The sequence below is a fragment of the Lepus europaeus genome, chromosome 11 (assembly GCF_033115175.1).
Source record: "Lepus europaeus isolate LE1 chromosome 11, mLepTim1.pri, whole genome shotgun sequence".
NCBI lineage: Eukaryota > Metazoa > Chordata > Mammalia > Lagomorpha > Leporidae > Lepus > Lepus europaeus.
Genome location: NC_084837.1, coordinates 111,101,234 through 111,117,821, shown reverse-complemented (window position 1 = coordinate 111,117,821; position 16,588 = coordinate 111,101,234). Strand labels below are relative to the sequence as shown.

Genomic DNA, 16,588 nt, shown 5'->3' with positions numbered 1-16,588 from the left:
GGAGAGAGAGAGAAAGAGGCAAAGAGTCACCATCTGCTGATTCACTTCCCAAATGACCACAACGGCCAGAAGTGGGCCTCTCTGAAGCCAGGAGCCAGGAGCTTCTTCTGGACTTCCCATGTATGTGCAGGAGCCCAAGGACTTCGGCCATCTTCTGCTGCTTTTCCAGGCACATTATCAGGGAACTGGATTGGAAGTGGAGCAGCCAGGACTTGAACTGGCACCCATATCGGATGCTGGCACTGCAGATGGCGGCTTTATCTGCTATGCCACAGCACCAGCCCCTGTGTTTAGATTTTTAAAAAACTATCAAACTACTTTCCACAGTGGTTATACCATTTTATAATCTTACCAGCAATGTATGATGATTTCTGTTTCTCTTACCATTTCTAAAACTTAGTGTCTATCATTTTGATTGTAGCCATTCTAGTAGGTGTCAGGTGGTATCTCATTATGGTCTTAATATGCATTTCCATAATAGCATATTAAATAGCATTTCCTTGTAGAATTTCAGCAATCATTGAAAACTATGCTTGATTTTTATTTCTTACCATGCTCATGTATTCTATGGGTTCACCTCTTACCTGTACCTGTAATTAACCCCCTCCCTTTATCCAAATTCCTGTTGCTTTAATTCTTCCCTGTTCCTGATTATTAAAATAGCTTCTAAACTGCTGTACCTAACGCTGTTTCCTCTACAGGTTCTGATCTGTCTCCTAGATTGAGTACATTAAAATGCGGATGTGACCATGTCCCGCCTTTGCTAACGCCCCTTCTGAGGTGTCTCATTGCCTGTCAGAGAAAGGCTACAGTCCAGACACAGCTTGTTGACACTGTATGTTCCTGCCACTCTTTCCCCCCACCGTCCCACCCTCTTACAAACCCACACACACCTGCGCACACACACCCTTCCCGTATCTTCTGATGACACTGGAGCTTGTTTCTTCTGTGCCTTTGATAGGCTGTTAGCTCTCTCTGGAATATTTATCTGTCTCTGTTTACAAACTCTTTCTCATTTTTTTTACAGTTAAGCACAGATAATATTCTCGGAGTCTTTCCCTGGTTTTCTTTAATAGTTAAGCCTTGTTTTAATGTGTGTTAATATATGGGAATATTAGGTTGAAGCACATGAAATTCTAATTTATGTAAGAAAAAATACAGCTTGTGAGTCAGTGAAAGCATTTTTATAATTATTTATGTGTCTGTCATTCCACAGTCCAACAAGAGACTATCATTTGTTTAAGGGTTGTGGCTTACTTAGTATGTGTTTGTTGATAGGTGGATAGGGAAATAAATTGTTCTTAAAGACCAAGTCTTTAATTTAGAGTGAATTGATGGCCTGAAAAGTCTTTAGATTTTCCACTTCAGAATCGCATAATCCCAAAGACTGTTTGCATTGTGCGAAAAATACAAAACCATCATAAAGGTCTCCTAAAAAATGCATCTTGAATGTAGTGGATAATGTCACAGACTATCTCCCATGTACAATTGTAGTTCTATAGTTCAAATAAAGTAATGAAGTATACTGACTTTTCATGAAAACATCATTTTAGAATTAGGTACTGTAAGCTGAGTGATTTATTTGCTTGTATGTCTTTGTGTGCATATATAAATGACTACAGCTATATAAAAATGCCTTTAAATGTGAGTGATAATATGTTAACATTGAAGAGAATTCTTGTTAGAGTATGTGATTGTATGAATTTAATATTTTCTTAAAAGAATGAAATGTTACTGGCTTTGGCATTTACATTAAGCAGTGATATCTGAATTGTGGTTTTAGAAAAGAAAAGCACCTGAACACTTAGAATACTTAAACAAGTACATGGTAAAGAACCCTGTGCTTAAACAAAATTATAGTTTTAGTCTATTTTAAAGTTATTTACAATGTTTAAAACTTCACTTTCCTTAATGCATAGTGTAATAGCTTTGCCATGGTTTTCAGGTAGTTATATTGTCATCAGGATTAGCCAAGTTCAGGGTTTTTACTCAAGTTGCATATGGTGTTACATGTTCTGTTGTAGCTATTATTAGCTTTTTTCAGTTTTATAAGTTCTCAAGTAATTATTCATATAAATTTTATGTGGCTTTTAAAGAAATTCATTTTTTACAAAAGCAAACCTCTGTGGAATCCTTATCTATTAGCTCCTCATTAAAATTCCTTTTCTCTGAAAACCTACACAACACTCTTGAATTATTCAGACATGCACAGATGAGTGAGGAGTCTAAAGAATGTGGCTTATTTCATAACTTTAAAACTTGGACATTGGTTTGGGAGTCTAGCTTAGTATGGCTCCTTTTCTAAGTAAAATTTTGCTTCATTTGCAACTCTGAACGCCTATGCAGAAGGGGTGGTGCCCTCACTGGAGCGTGACCTCTGCACACCTTGCCCTGCCCCCACCTCACCCCCACTGCAACCATAGAAATCAGATTCTTGACACGTCGTAAAATGCAAGTCACAGCTGCTGTACTCTGCAGTGCTCCAAAACTTTTTCAACACTACATATGTAACAACAAAATTTTTGTGTCTGTGAATGTAAGTTTTTTATTGAGGTAAGCCTTATTTGTTTGGGAAACAGGCAAAATGAACCAGTGATTATTTCAAGTAAAATAGGTTTAGTGCTTCTCTCTGTCTGTCTCTGTCTCTGTCTGTCTCTGTCTGTCTGTCTCTCTCTCTCTCTGGCTTTGGGAGAAGACCTCGATATTACTCCTGTGTTAGTAGGAAGTTGTGCGTTGAGATTCCTGTTACAGATCTTTGTGCTTAACTTAGGAGTTGAGTTGCTTTCTGTAAAATGGATTTGAGAGTGTGTAATCATAATGTAAGTATAAACGATTCCTCTCTCCACATGCATTTTTAAGCTCCTTTGTTTCTGTTACAGCAGATAACTTCACACATAAGTGTGTCTCAGAAGCTCCTGTGCTTTGCCAGAGCCAGACATTTTTTAAAAAGAAAGGCAGGGGTCGGTTGCCAAAATGCAATGTGCAATCTGTAGTAAACTTAAAAGTGTTTTTATCAAACTTTTAAAGTTTGTATGTATAGAAATGCCAATATTTTAAATGCTGGTGGAGATTTTTCTATAGTATGTTTGGTTATTTTCAGTGAATTGAAAAACTAGAAGTTACCTGTTCTGGTTAAAAGTCAGATTATAAATAGGCTTTATGGAAAAGCAAGGAGTCAATTAAGGTCCTTCAGTTTCATTTGCTGCCTGTCTTTCATACATATGTCATGTAGCTCATTATTCCATTAAAAATTTTTATGAAAAGCAAGGCTTCTTAGACTTTTCTGCAGAGAAAGATTTAAGATTAAGTTACACTATATTTAGTGCATTTATACTGTTTAATATTGGTCTTTTAGTTTTATCTGTTTCTTTATTAATATGTAACAAGGACCAAAAATATGCCCAAACTAAACAATTTTGTCACTAATATATGTCTGTTATTTTTAGCTGAAAGAGTTTAACTATTAGAATATTTGACATTTTGTAATGTTCTCAAAGGATGATAATTTTTCATAAATTATTAATTTTAAACCATTTTAGGTGCTGTTTTCCAACCTTAATCTTTTGACCAAGGATGAAACTATTTAAAGCGTAAGATGCCAACAGGTAATTTCTTATAAGTTTATACGTTTATTAGTGTGTATCACATAGCAGTAAAACATAAAATAGTATATTAACACAAAGCTATATTGTTCCCTACCTAAAACCACTCCAAAAATATGAAATATTTTTGAAAGATTTCTTTATATCATAATATTTTATTTTAGACTTACATTTTATTCATTTTCACAAACTGATCAACTCTAGCTTACTCTATGATATCAACTCACAAATAATACATAAATGAAATTGGAGTAAGAATGGAAATAGGTTCAGAGATAGTAGTTCAGGCTAGATGAGTTTTCCTTATTGATACAATGCCAGGTGTTGAGCTACATTGACTGAATCTGCTGCAAACAAGCACATTAATTTCTCTGTGACAGAGCTGCGTTGCGCCCTCAGTAGAAAGCCATCAGTGATGCCTCCTGCGATTCTTATGTAATATAATATTAACTGGGATTTTGATAGCCAAATTATTCCTGAAAAACTGTATAATCTTACTAAGAGTTGTTTGGTTATAAAGAAGCATGGCATTGTGTGTGTGTGTGTGTATAAAAATCCCAAAGAATTAGTTCTGGTTGGTTTACTTTCTTTTTTCACCTCTTAAATTCTTTGTAATGCTGTTATCCTATTTATATTTATATAGTTATAATGTGATGCTAAAACAGGTTTTTTTCAATTCTAAAAAGAAAGTTTTAAACTTTAAGTTCTGATTTCAGAGACATCTACTTGTAACAATTATACTTCAATAGGTGTTGATAATCTTAGTGGCAAAAATGCTAAGAAAAATTTTCTTCATTAGTGTATTGTTTTTTTAAATGCCAAATTGGATGCCAAATGTGAGTAATGCCATTTTCTTCTTCATATTCCATGACTCAAGTCACTTCCTAGACAGAAACAATCAGAAACTAACAATGTGCAATTGTAAAGCAATAGCATTCCGATTTTAAGGCTGAAAGACAAAATATTCAATTTTCTCTTGTACCATAGTAGTACATTGACTCAACGAATTTGACTATCGTTATTCCTAAATTTTTTTCTGTACAACATTTTTGGTGACCATGAGTGGAAGGAAAGCAGGAAGGAAAGGCATTTTTTTTAATGTGGAGGGTGAGGATAGGACAGGAAAGAAGGGGAGTTACCCAGGGAGAGGGGGGTGGGCAAGGAAAGAGACAGGGGACAGCTCAAAGACGAGGATGTGAGAGGGAAGCTGGTTTCTTAATGTGCTCAAAGTGTTGGCTGTGTAGCAAGTACTCACTTAGGTTTTCAGTCTTTTTTTTTTTTTTTCAGGATTTTTCTTTTATTTTCTTTTATACTTATTAATGTGAGAACAGATTTCATGTATTTTATAGGTAGAGTTCTAAAGAAGATAACCATACACAGTTGCTAGCTATTACCTTAAAAAACATGAAGTATTATTATGTATGACAAAAATAATTTTGGTAATCAAAACATAATTATCTTTTTTCCCACCACAATTTTAAATTTTCATGTACTTGAGACCTAATAGGAAAAATAAGGATTGAAAAACACTCAGCACAGGGAAGTTCAGATACTACAGAATCTCTGTATTCAGCAAGACCCTGGGTTTATACTAAGATCTGATCATCTTTTTAATCTGATAAAGAGATGCCATTTCTGTTACATAGCTTCTAAATGCATTATAATTAGTGGTCATATCCTTAGGAGAGATTAGTTTTTCTCTCAAAGGGATATATGCCCATGCCTATCAAATAAAGAATAAGATGAAGTGTTTAATTTTGAGAAAAAAATTCATTTTAATTTTTTAAATTGTGACTTCATTCAAAGATACTCATTCCTATTTCTTATCATATTAGAAAAGCTTCAATTTGCCTTTCTCTGTTTCATATGTGTTTTAGATCACGAAGAGCCCTGTGGTTCCAGTCACAGGTCATTCTGCCTGAATGGGGGCATTTGTTACGTGATACCTACTATTCCCAGCCCTTTCTGTAGGTGAGTGAAATGGACTGGCGGGGGGGGCGGGGGTGGTAATTCTATTCTTTGAGAAGTGATAAAAAGTTAAAAAGTTTATAAGATGAAGAAACATGAGGAATAGCCTTTATATTTATGTAGGACAAAATTATAACTTTCAAACAAAAGAAAGTAGTGAGTAAAAATTCATTTATTTTGAAAGTTTGTAGTGGTAGTTTTTAGTCTCTAATAACCCATTTTTGTGAACTCTCTGATTTTTAGCAATTTAGAGAAGACTGTCTGTGTTTATTTGGTGTTAAAGTCAAAACAGCTGGAGAATTCACTAATGTAAAAAGCCCAACATGAGATACTTTGAATTTAGAACACTTAAATACATGATAACTGAGTTGGTACCAAAACTTACACTTGAATTAACAAAAAGAGAAAGTGAAGAGTTAAGTTTTTATAGTGTTGATGGCAAAGAAAAATAAAGGGCATTTTAGCCACTGTCATTTAAAAATATGTGATTTCACTCTGGGAGCAGAGACACAGCCAGTGATCAGTAAGACTTCAAAATAGTGCTTGTATGGTTGGCTTTCTGTGAGTTTGACTGAACGGGATTTAAGGACATCTACTAAAACTTGTTTAGTATGCAAGTTACCAACAAAATTCAAGTGAGTCTCACAGACCATGGAGCTGTAACAACCAAAGATCCCAAGAATTTGTAACATGGATGTGAATCATGAGAAGTGTAGAATCTAGATTTAAGATCTTGCTAAATAAAAGGATAGAAAAATAAAATTTGTAGGAAAAATTCAAAGACACTGGGATTTAGTCTGGGTGAGAGGAGGCAGAAAAGTAATAATTATCTCCAGTAGGTTTTAAGGATTTTCATATGGGGAATGGTGCCTAGGAGTTTGTCCTCTGCAGTAAATATACAAGGATACTTCAAGAAGTCCATGAGAAATGGAATTAACAGATAAGTTTATTTTGGTACAAAAACATTTGAAATCCATGCATCATTTTTTGGTAATGCACATTTTCCATGAACTTATTGAAGAGCTTCTGCCTGAAGGGAAGAGGAGGCAGGGGCAGACTAGCAAGGACTGGCCACCACCACCTGCCTTGGTGGGTATGTGTGAAGCCACTCCCACTACACATCACAGACACTTCCATGGCCCCTCATGCTTTCATTGCTAGCCCTGTTACTTATTTACATTTTAACATTTCATCCTCACAAAAACCTCCGAAAGGAGGCAGGGAAGATCTTTTATATATATATATATATATATATATATATATATATATATATATATATATATATATATATAAAAGATATATATATATATATAATAAGATATATATATATATAAAGATATATATATATAAAGAATAATAAGAAGAAAACAAGAAATTATGTGATACATCTAGGAGGAAGAAAGAAATGGCCTTTAAATACGACTCCAGGGTTCCCCAGCCCCGCAGTGTGTTCATTCTGAATCCATCCTGAGCCACATGGCACTTGGCTTCCATGAAATGAAACTGAAGTGACTATCAGAAGAAATAGGTGTGATAATTAAAAGATACTAGCATTTTCTGTCTTGGTCTCGGAGGTGGCTCACCCCAGTGAAGAGGGTCTTTCCTCCATTGAGCTGAGTTGGCTCCAGGCTGCCCCTTTGGCCTCGTCTTCCTCCTTGTCTGTGTTCTAACCAGAGTCATTCTCTGTTGATGTTAGGTTTACTGTACGGTATGCTGCCTGCCTTGACTTTGTAGCTGTGCTCCTGCCCTTTCTTCTTACCTCTCCAAATCCTGCTTATATTTCCAGGCTACCTCTTCCTGACTCCCTCACCCCATGGTGAATTAGAATTGATCTCTCCTGCCTCTGAACTTCCACAGAAATACGTGAATTTTATTACTTTGTATTTTGTGTTATTTATATACTCAGTGCTGTTATTGGACTATAAATATTCCCCACTCAGTACATACCACCACCTAGGATACTGCCTTGACTGTGGTAAACAATAAATAATTCACTGAATAGTGAACTTTTAGGAATAATCTCATCTGTAAATCAGTGGCCAGTATATTTTTCTCTAGTGAAATGAGTGAATTAATACAACAGTTAGATATACTATAATGGAAATTGTGTGAAGTATGAGGGTACTTCAAGAAGTTCATGGAAAATGGAATTAAAAAGTAGATGTATTCTGTTGCAACAAATGTTTGAAATCCACATATAGTTTTTCGTAATACGTATTTCCTGTGAACTTTTTGAAGACCCTCTTTTTAAGTATGGTTTTCAGGGATGGAGAACCTTTTTTTCTGCCACAGGCCATTGGGGTATTTATAACATAATTCATAGGCCATACAAAATTATCACTTTAAAAATCAGTCAAAGGCTGGCGCCGAGGCTCACTTGGCTAATTCTCTGCCTGTGGCACCGGCACACCAGGTTCTAGTCCCGGTTGGGGCACCAGATTCTGTCCTGGTTGCTCCTCTTCCAGTCCAGCTCTCTGCTGTGGCCTGGGAGGGCAGTAGAGGATGGCCCAAGTGCTTGGGCACCTGGCTCCTGGCTTTGGATTGGTGCTGCGCACCGGCTGTAGCGGCCATTTTGAGGGTGAACCAACGGAAGGAAGACCTTTCTCTCTGTCTCTCTCACACTAACTCTGCCTGTCAAAAAAAAAAAAAAAAATCAGTCTGCAGGGCCGACACTATGGCATAGCGGAGTAAAGCCACCATCTGCAGTGCCAGCATCCCATGTGGGCTCCAGTTCTAGTCCCAGCTGCTCTGTTTCTGATCCAGCTCTCTCCTGTGGCCTGGGAAAGCAGTGGAAGACCCAGAAGAGGCTCTCCTAGCTCTGGGCTCCAGGTTGGCTCAGCTGTTGTAACCATTTGGGGAGTGAACTGGCAGATAGAAGATTCTCTCTCTCTTCCTCTCTGTAACCCTGCCTTTCAAATAAATCAATCAATCTTCGGGAAAAAAAAAAAAAAAGGCAGTCCACTTGGAGCCAGCACTGTGGCATAGCAGGTAAAGCCGCTGATTTAGAGAGTGAACTAGCAGATGGAAGATCTCTCTCTCTCTCTCCCCCCTCCCCCCTCCTTTCCCCCTCTCTCCCTCTCTCCCCCTCTTCCCCTCTTCCCCTCTCCCCCCTCCCCCCTCCCTCCCCCTCTCTCTACGTCTCTCTCCTCCTCTCCCCCCCCTCTCCCTCTCCCTCTCAAATAAGTCAGTCTTTTTTTAAAAAATCAGTCTGCTATAGGTTTATTAACTTTTGAGTCATGCCTGTGGTTGCCTTAGCAGAGCCAGACTGAATGGTTTTGTGGGCTTTATATGGTCCATGGGCCGGATTTTTCCTACCTTGGTTTTACATATTTATTCTAGCCACATTATTTTGGTCCTTTTTCCTCTCATATTTTTTCCCTTCATTGTGCTGTCTTTGAGCTCAGTTTTTTCTTACCTAATTTCTAGCTCATTGATTCTTTTTTTTTTTTCCAGCTAATAGTTTGCATTTGGAGACTATGTAATATCAGTTCTTTCATGTTCATTGAGATTTGCTTTGAGGCCTGGTTGATGGACAGTGTTTTAAATGACCTAGGTGTTCCAGAGAAGAAAGTGGATTTTTTTTTTAGTTGATGAATGCAACAGTTTATATCTGTCCAAAAATTAGATCGAGCTTGCTATAGTGTGCTGTCCAAATCCTTTATATCCTTACTATTTTTTGTCTGATTTATCAGAAACCAAAGAGCTTTGTCAAATGTTCTTGCTATTATTTTGGATCATTAAAATCTTACAATTTCTGTGAATTTTTACTTAAGTATTTTGAAGCAATGTTATTAAGCTTATATAACTTTCGAATGATTGTGTCTTCTGGTGAAGTTTCCCATTTATCATCACATGGAGATCTTTGCCCCTGATGCTTTTTGCCTTCATATCTATTTATCAGATGTTAATGTTGCTTAACCACCTTGCATCTGTTGAGTATTTGACTAGTGTAGTTTTTTTTCTTTCAAGTTTTCATTAAGTATACATTTAAACAAAATTGGGCTTTTAATAAAATTCAGTCTGTTTTTCTTTTAACATCCTTAAAGCAAATTGAATTTACTGTGGTCATGACTGATTTTTTTAGAGTTAGTTTTCACTGTCTTGTTTTATGATTTCTATTTATGATGCTTTTTTCTTTTGTCTTCTGTGGGAAAGATAGACTATATTTAATAAATATAGTAAATAAACATTTACTATATAATACCTATATCTCATTACTTAGCATGCCTTCAAGGTCCATCAGGATTGTAGTATGTATCAGAATTTCTTTTTAAGACTGAATAGGGGCACATTAGTAGGGAGCTGCATTGGAAGAGGAGTAGCTGGGACTTGAACTGGCATTCTGATATAGGGTGCTGGTGTCATAGGCAGTGACTTAACCCACTGTGCCACAATGCCAGCCCCTAAAAATGGGTGTTTTAATGTTTTTAGATGATATTTTTAAATGGCATTTCAAAGGTCATTTTCCAAATGCTAACTACCAGTAAATAGACAAAACAATGATTTTGGGGGCAGGTGTTTGACTCAGCAGCTGAGATACCACTTGGGAGATGTGCTTCCCTATTGGAATGGCTGTGTTTAAGAGTCCCAGCTGTGCTTCGAATTCCAGCTTCCTGCCAATGTGTATGGGAGGTAGCAGGTAACGACTCAGGTACTTGGGTCCTGGCCTCTCACGTGAGAGACCCTAATTGAGTTCCAGGCTCCTGGTTTGGGACTGGCTCAGCCCCTGCTGATATGGGCATTTGGGACAGAAAACAGCCGATGGAGCGTCTTTCTCTCTCTGCTCCTGTCTCCCTCTGTCTTTCAAATAAAATGAAAATAGTTGTTTTTAAAACCTTGGCCTTAAAAAGAAGTAGATACAATTCTTTTTTAATTAATAAAAGAAAGAAAATTAGGTTGATCTCATTTGCAGCAGTGGTCTTGCTCAGTTCACTTCTTAGTGATGCCATGCAGTTACTGGCAGTCATGTCATCTTCAGATTGGAAGTTAGGTTTCTTTTATCTACTCTCTATTTCTTACTTCTTGCTGAATTGCATTGCCTTGGCTAGGCTTCATAGGACATGTGTGTAATAGACACGGTGAGAGGGTTCCTTCCTGCCTTGTTTCTGACTTTAAAGAAACAGAGCTCCATATTTCATCATTATGTCTGCACTGGTTGCAGTTTTTCTACTGGTGTCCTTTCACAGATTCAGGACGTTCTATTTTTTTTTTTAAAGATTTATTAATTTATTTGAAAGTCAGAATTACACACAGAAGAAGAGGCAGAAAGAGAGAGAGGTCTTCCATCCGCTGCTTTACTCCCATAACAGCCAGAATTGCACCTATCTGAAGCCAGGGGCCAGGAGCTGCTTCTGGGTCTCCCACGTGGGTGCAGGGGCCCAAGGACTTGAGCCATCTTCTACTGCTTTCCCAGGCCATAGCACAGAGCTGGATTGGAAGAGGAGCAGCCGGGACTAGAACAGGTGCCCCTATGGAAGGCTGGTGCCACAGGTGGAGGCTTAGCATACTACACTACAGTGCCAGCCCCAATAAACTTGTATGTATGTCACTGATTCTATCACTGAGAGCTTCCAGCTGGCCACTGCACCACAGGAGCCAGAAGGAGGAGCCCTGCCCCCTCTTGCAGTGTCCCTCTAGTGCCCTTTACTGCCAAGACCTAAAGCTGTGCAGACTGGTAAATAAGAAATGGTATGAGTTCAAGTCCCAGTTTCCTGATGCTAGCACAAAGAAGGGCAGATTTAGAGGTGGGAGGCAATAAATTGATCTCTAGCACAGTCCTCCCCTTTGGTTCCTCAGTTTCTGTGTGTACTTTCTACACATTTCAACTTTTTTACAGCACGAAATTCACACTTTCCTTAGCTGAAGAGGCAACAATTTCCAACAGTCAATGTTTTCATAAACAGTATTACTCCCCAAATCTATTCATAATGTAACTGAATATACAATTATATAAAGATTAATTACTAAGGTTAACTTCCAGTAATGGCAAAGGGGAGAAGAAAATGGTGATTATCCAAGCTAACACATGCACGTAACAAACAGAGAAAGTATGTATTAAGTCCTTTTTGTAATTATTTTGTCATGAGACCATAGATGATGTCTTTCTACCTACTTGCGTTGTTCATTCTGTTTTTCCCTTCTGGTTGGCCATAACTTCAGCATGTTTATTACAGAATAGAATGACCCAAGCCTTCTTTCCTGATGGGGTCTCAGACTTTAATAATTCCTGCCTCTTTTTGATTTCTGTAATTTTCCATTAACCTGTACTGTTAGTAGATATTCACAGTATTGAGGTACCTCAGAGAATTCCTTAAGTCCCAGATGCAGGCTTCTTTTTTTTTCTGATATTTATGTAACAATAACCCAGTTTCCTGTAACTCCCTCTTCTTCCCTTTGGTTCAGTGGCATGAAGAATCCAAAATGACCAAGGGAGAGTCTTCTCTTTCAATTAAGTAGCATTTCCTGATAGAATTATTCTCTGTTTGGGGAATAGATTTCTGAACTCCATAGGTAGAGAGCTCAAAATTGTTTGGATGGGAATAAAACATTCAGAAAATGGGCTTGTAGGTCTAATAGTCCACTTTCATGTGGCACCAGCATATTGAACATACTGATTTACAAAGGCTTGAACATTTTCTTCCCTAGTCAGCCAGTCATGAGGAATTTCCCAGAAAGCTATAGTCGTGAATTGAGTGAGAGTCTGAATTAGACACTCTTGTGACTAACTTGTACCTTCTAGACTTGCATGGACTTGGTCTCTTGATTGACAGTGGATTGCCATTGTGTTCACTCAGTTTTTTGGTGAGCTGAGTAAAGTAATACTCAGCTCAAAACGGGAAGCTCAGGTACATAGCCATCTGCTGTCCCATGATTGCGTCAGCTATGACTAATGCTACTGGTGAACACAGATGTGAGGCAACACAGGTGCCTCTTAGAGATCTTGTTTTCAATTCTTTTAGACATATAACCAGAAGTAGGATCATGTAGTAATTCCATATTTAATGTTTGAAAATTTGTTCATTTTTATTTGCTTGAAAGGCATATGCATACACACACACACACGCACGCACACAGAAGGAGAGGGAAAGAGAGATAGAGGTCTTCCATCTACTGCTGATTCTCTCTCCAAATGTCTGCAACAGGGGCTGACACTGTGGAGCAGCAGGTTAAAGCCCTGACCTAAAGCGCTGGCATCTCATATGGGCACCAGTTCTAGTCCCGGCTGCTCCTCTTCCTATCCAGCTCTCTACCATGGCCTGGGAAAGCAGTAGAAGATGGCCCAAGTCCTTGGGCCCCTGCACCCACGTGGGAGACCAGGAAGAAGCTCCTGGCTCCTGGCTTTGGATTGGTACAGCTCTGGCTGTTGCGGCCATCTGGGGAGTGAACCAGCAGATGGAAGACCTCTCTGTGTCTACCTCTCTCTCTAACTCTTTCAAATAAATCTTAAAAAAAAAAAATATGAATGTCCACAACAACCAGTGTTTGGCCAAGCTGAAGCCAGGAGCCAGGAACTCATCCAGGTCTCCCATGTGGGTGGCAAGGGTCCAAGGACTTGGGCCATTACCACTGCCTCCCAGAGTGTGCATTAGCAGGAAACAAATTAGATGAGAATCAGAACTCATAGCCAGGCACTCTGATGTGGGATGTGGTATCCTGATCAGTAGCTTTTGTATTTTTTTTTTTTTAATTTTATTTGAAAGGCAGAGTTACAGAGAGAGGGGGACCTTTCATCCACTAGTTAACTTCCCAAACAGCTGCAATGGTCAGGGCTGGACCAGGCCAAAGCCAGGAGCCAGAAATTTCATCCGGGTCTCCCACACGGGTGTAGGGGCCCAAGGACTTGGGCCATCTTCTACTGCCTTCCCAGGCCATAGCGGAGAGCTGGATCAGAAGCAGAGCAGCTGGACTTGAACCAGTGCCCATGTGGGATGTACGCATCGCAGACAGCAGTTAAACCCACTGTGCCACAGCCTTGGCTCCCTAAGCAGCAATTTAACTGCTGTGCCCAAAGCCCACCTCCATGTGTAGTTTTTTAAGAAATTGCCATAATGTTTTTCCACAGAACAACCACCAGTTTACATTTCCACCAACAGTTTACAAGGGATTCATAGTCTCCTAAACCTCACAAGCACTATTTTCTGGATTTTTGTTTGTTTGTTTATTTGTATTTTTATTATAGGATCCTAATGGGTAAAAGGCAGTATACCATTGTGGTTTAAAGTATCCTTTCACTAATGATCAGTGATGTTGATCATCTTTTACATGTGCTTATTGGCCATTTATGGATCTTTAGTAGAAATCTAACAGCTTTGGCCGGCGCCGTGGCTCACTAGGCTAATCCTCCGCCTTGCGGCGCCGGCACACCGGGTTCTAGTCCCGGTAGGGGCACCGATCCTGTCCCGGTTGCTCCTCTTCCAGGCCAGCTCTCTGCTGTGGCCAGGGAATGCAGTGGAGGATGGCCCAAGTGCTTGGGCCCTGCACCCCATGGGAGACCAGGAGAAGCCCCTGGCTCCTGCCATCGGATCAGTGCGGTGCGCCGGCCGTAGCGCGCCTACCGCGGCGGCCATTGGAGGGTGAACCAACGGCAAAGGAAGACCTTTCTCTCTGTCTCTCTCTCTCACTGTCCACTCTGCCTGTCAAAAATTAAAAAAAAAAAAAAAAAGAAAGAAATTAACAGCTTTGCACATTTTAAATTTGGGTTTGTTTTACTGTTGGCTTTTAGGAGTTCCCTCTTTGTTTTCTGAGTATTAATCCCTTATCAGATACATGACTTGCAAATATTTTCTCTCATTCCATAGATTGCCATGTAACTTTGTGGATAGTGTTGTGCATAAAATTTAAATATTTTATAATAGTTCAGTTTGTCTAATTTTTCTCTTCTTGCACCTGCCTTTTGTGTCAGACAAGAAATCATTTCCAGATCTGATGTCATGGAGTCTTTGCTTTATATTTTCATGGTGTTAGTTCTGACATTTAGGTCTTTGGGTACATTTTGAGTTAATTTTGTGTATGGTGTCAGGGAAGAGTCCAGCTCTATTCTTTTATATGTGGCCATCCAGATTGTGCAGCGCCAATTTGAAGATTGTCCTATCCCCATAGTGTGGTCTTGGCATCTCATCAAAATCATTTGACCATCTTCATGAGGATTTATTCCTGGGCTCTGTAATCTATTCCATTGGTCTGCATTTTTACACCAGTATCACACTGTTGCTTTTTCAGTAATTTTGAAATCAGAAAGTGTGAGTTCTTCTATCTTTGTTCTGTCAAAGTTGTTTCAGTTATTTGGGATTCTTTGCAAATCCATATGAATTTTAGAATGGAGTTTTCTATTTCTAGAGAGAAAGTAACTATGAAAAGTAATTGTGAGTTTCATAAGGATAACAATGAATTTGTAAATAATCTTGGGTAGGATTAACATTTTAACTGTATGAATATTAAGTTTTCTAATCCATGGGCATAGAACATGTTTTAATTCATTTTATAGCATCTTTATTTAATTTCTTTTACAAGTGTTTTATACTTTTCATTGTACAAGTCTTTCACTTCTTTGGCTAAGTCAATTCCTGTGTATTTTATTCTTCTTGATGCTATTATAAATGGAATTGTTCTCATAGTTTCCTTTTTAGGTTGTTCATTGTTAGTGGATAGACAGGCAATTAAACTTTGTGTTGACTTTGTGTTCTGCTACTTTGATGAATTCTTTTATTCACTCTAACAGTCTTTTTGTGGAATCTTAGGGTTTTCTTTATGCAAGATCATGTCATTTGTGAGCAGAGATAATTTTAGTTCTTACTTTTTGACTTGGATACCTTTTATTTCTTTTTCTTGACTAAATGCTGTAGCTAGAATGTTGGATTAGGGGCCAGCACTGTGGCTTAGTAGGTTAAGACTCCGCCTATGGCACTGGTATCCCATGATGGGTGCCAGTTCGAGTCCCTGCTGCTCCACTTCTGATCCAGCTCTCTGCTATGGCCTGGGAAAGCAGTGGAAGATGGCCCAAGTCCTTGGGCCCCTGCACCCATGTGGGAGACCCAGAAGAAGCTCCTGGCTTCAGATTGGCCCAGCTCTGGCCATGCGCCCATTTGGGCAATTGAACCAGAGGATGGAAGACCTCTTTCTCCTCCTTCTCCCTCTCTCTCCCTCTCTCACTCCCTCTCTCTCTCCTTCTCTCCCTCTCTCTCCTTCTCTCCCTCTCTCTCCTTCTCTCCCTCTCCCTCCCTTCCTCCCTCTCTCTCTCTCTCTCTCCTTCTCTCCCTCTCCCCTTCTCTTTGCAACTCTTCCTCTCAAACAAATAATAAGTCTTTAAAAAAAAGAATGTTGAATTAGAAGTGGTAAAATTAGGCATCCTTGGTCTTGTTCCAGATCTTACAGTAAAAGCTTTCATTCTAAATCCTTCCATCATTGAGTATGATGTTCATATGGGATTTTCATGTATGACTATTATTAAGTTGAGGTAGTTTCCTCCTGTTCTTAGTTTCTGTAGTATTTCTTGTTTAGTGTTTCATGCATGTTTTGAATTTTGTCAAATTCTTTATCTCTATTATTTGAGATAATTAGGTGTTTTTCTACTCTTCATTCTGTTAGCATGGTGTAATAAATTGATGAGTTTTTATGTTGAATCATATTTGCATTCCAGGAATCAATTCTACTTGATTATGCTATATGATCTGTTAATATGCTGCTGATTTTACTTTACTGATATTTTGTTGAGGAATTTTACATCAATGTCCATGAGATACATTGGTCTATAGTTTTATATTCTCATGATATCTTTGACTTTGATATCAGGACTATGCTGGCCTCATACAGTGAGTTAGGGCATGTTTACTCTTCAGTTTTGGGGAAGTTTGATGAAGTGTTTGATATAATTTTGATATAATTCACTAGGGAAACAATCATTTCCATGGTTTTTCTTTGTTGGTAGTTTTTTTAATTAATGGTTCAATCTCCTTACTAGTTGTAGGTCTATTCATATTTTTTCTATTTCTCTGAGTTGTTTGGGATTTTATGTTTCTAGG

At 38.5% G+C, this 16,588-nt stretch overlaps 1 protein-coding gene across 3 annotated transcripts in view; it reads left to right on the top strand.

Annotated features, from left to right (window-relative positions):
• NRG4 (neuregulin 4) overlaps positions 1-16,588 on the top strand; it is an 83,270-nt gene that overhangs the window by 14,586 nt on the left and 52,096 nt on the right. Inside the window, exons 1-3 of one of the 3 annotated variants that reach the window (XM_062206393.1) lie at positions 2,405-2,536; positions 3,540-3,605; positions 5,480-5,573. In XM_062206393.1, coding sequence (XP_062062377.1) covers positions 3,596-3,605; positions 5,480-5,573 — 104 coding nt within the window. In that variant the 5' untranslated portion in view covers positions 2,405-2,536; positions 3,540-3,595. Of the gene's footprint in view, positions 1-2,404; positions 2,554-3,539; positions 3,606-5,479; positions 5,574-16,588 lie in introns of those variants that run through there. The other 2 variants (XM_062206391.1, XM_062206394.1) reach the window with 2 other exon arrangements.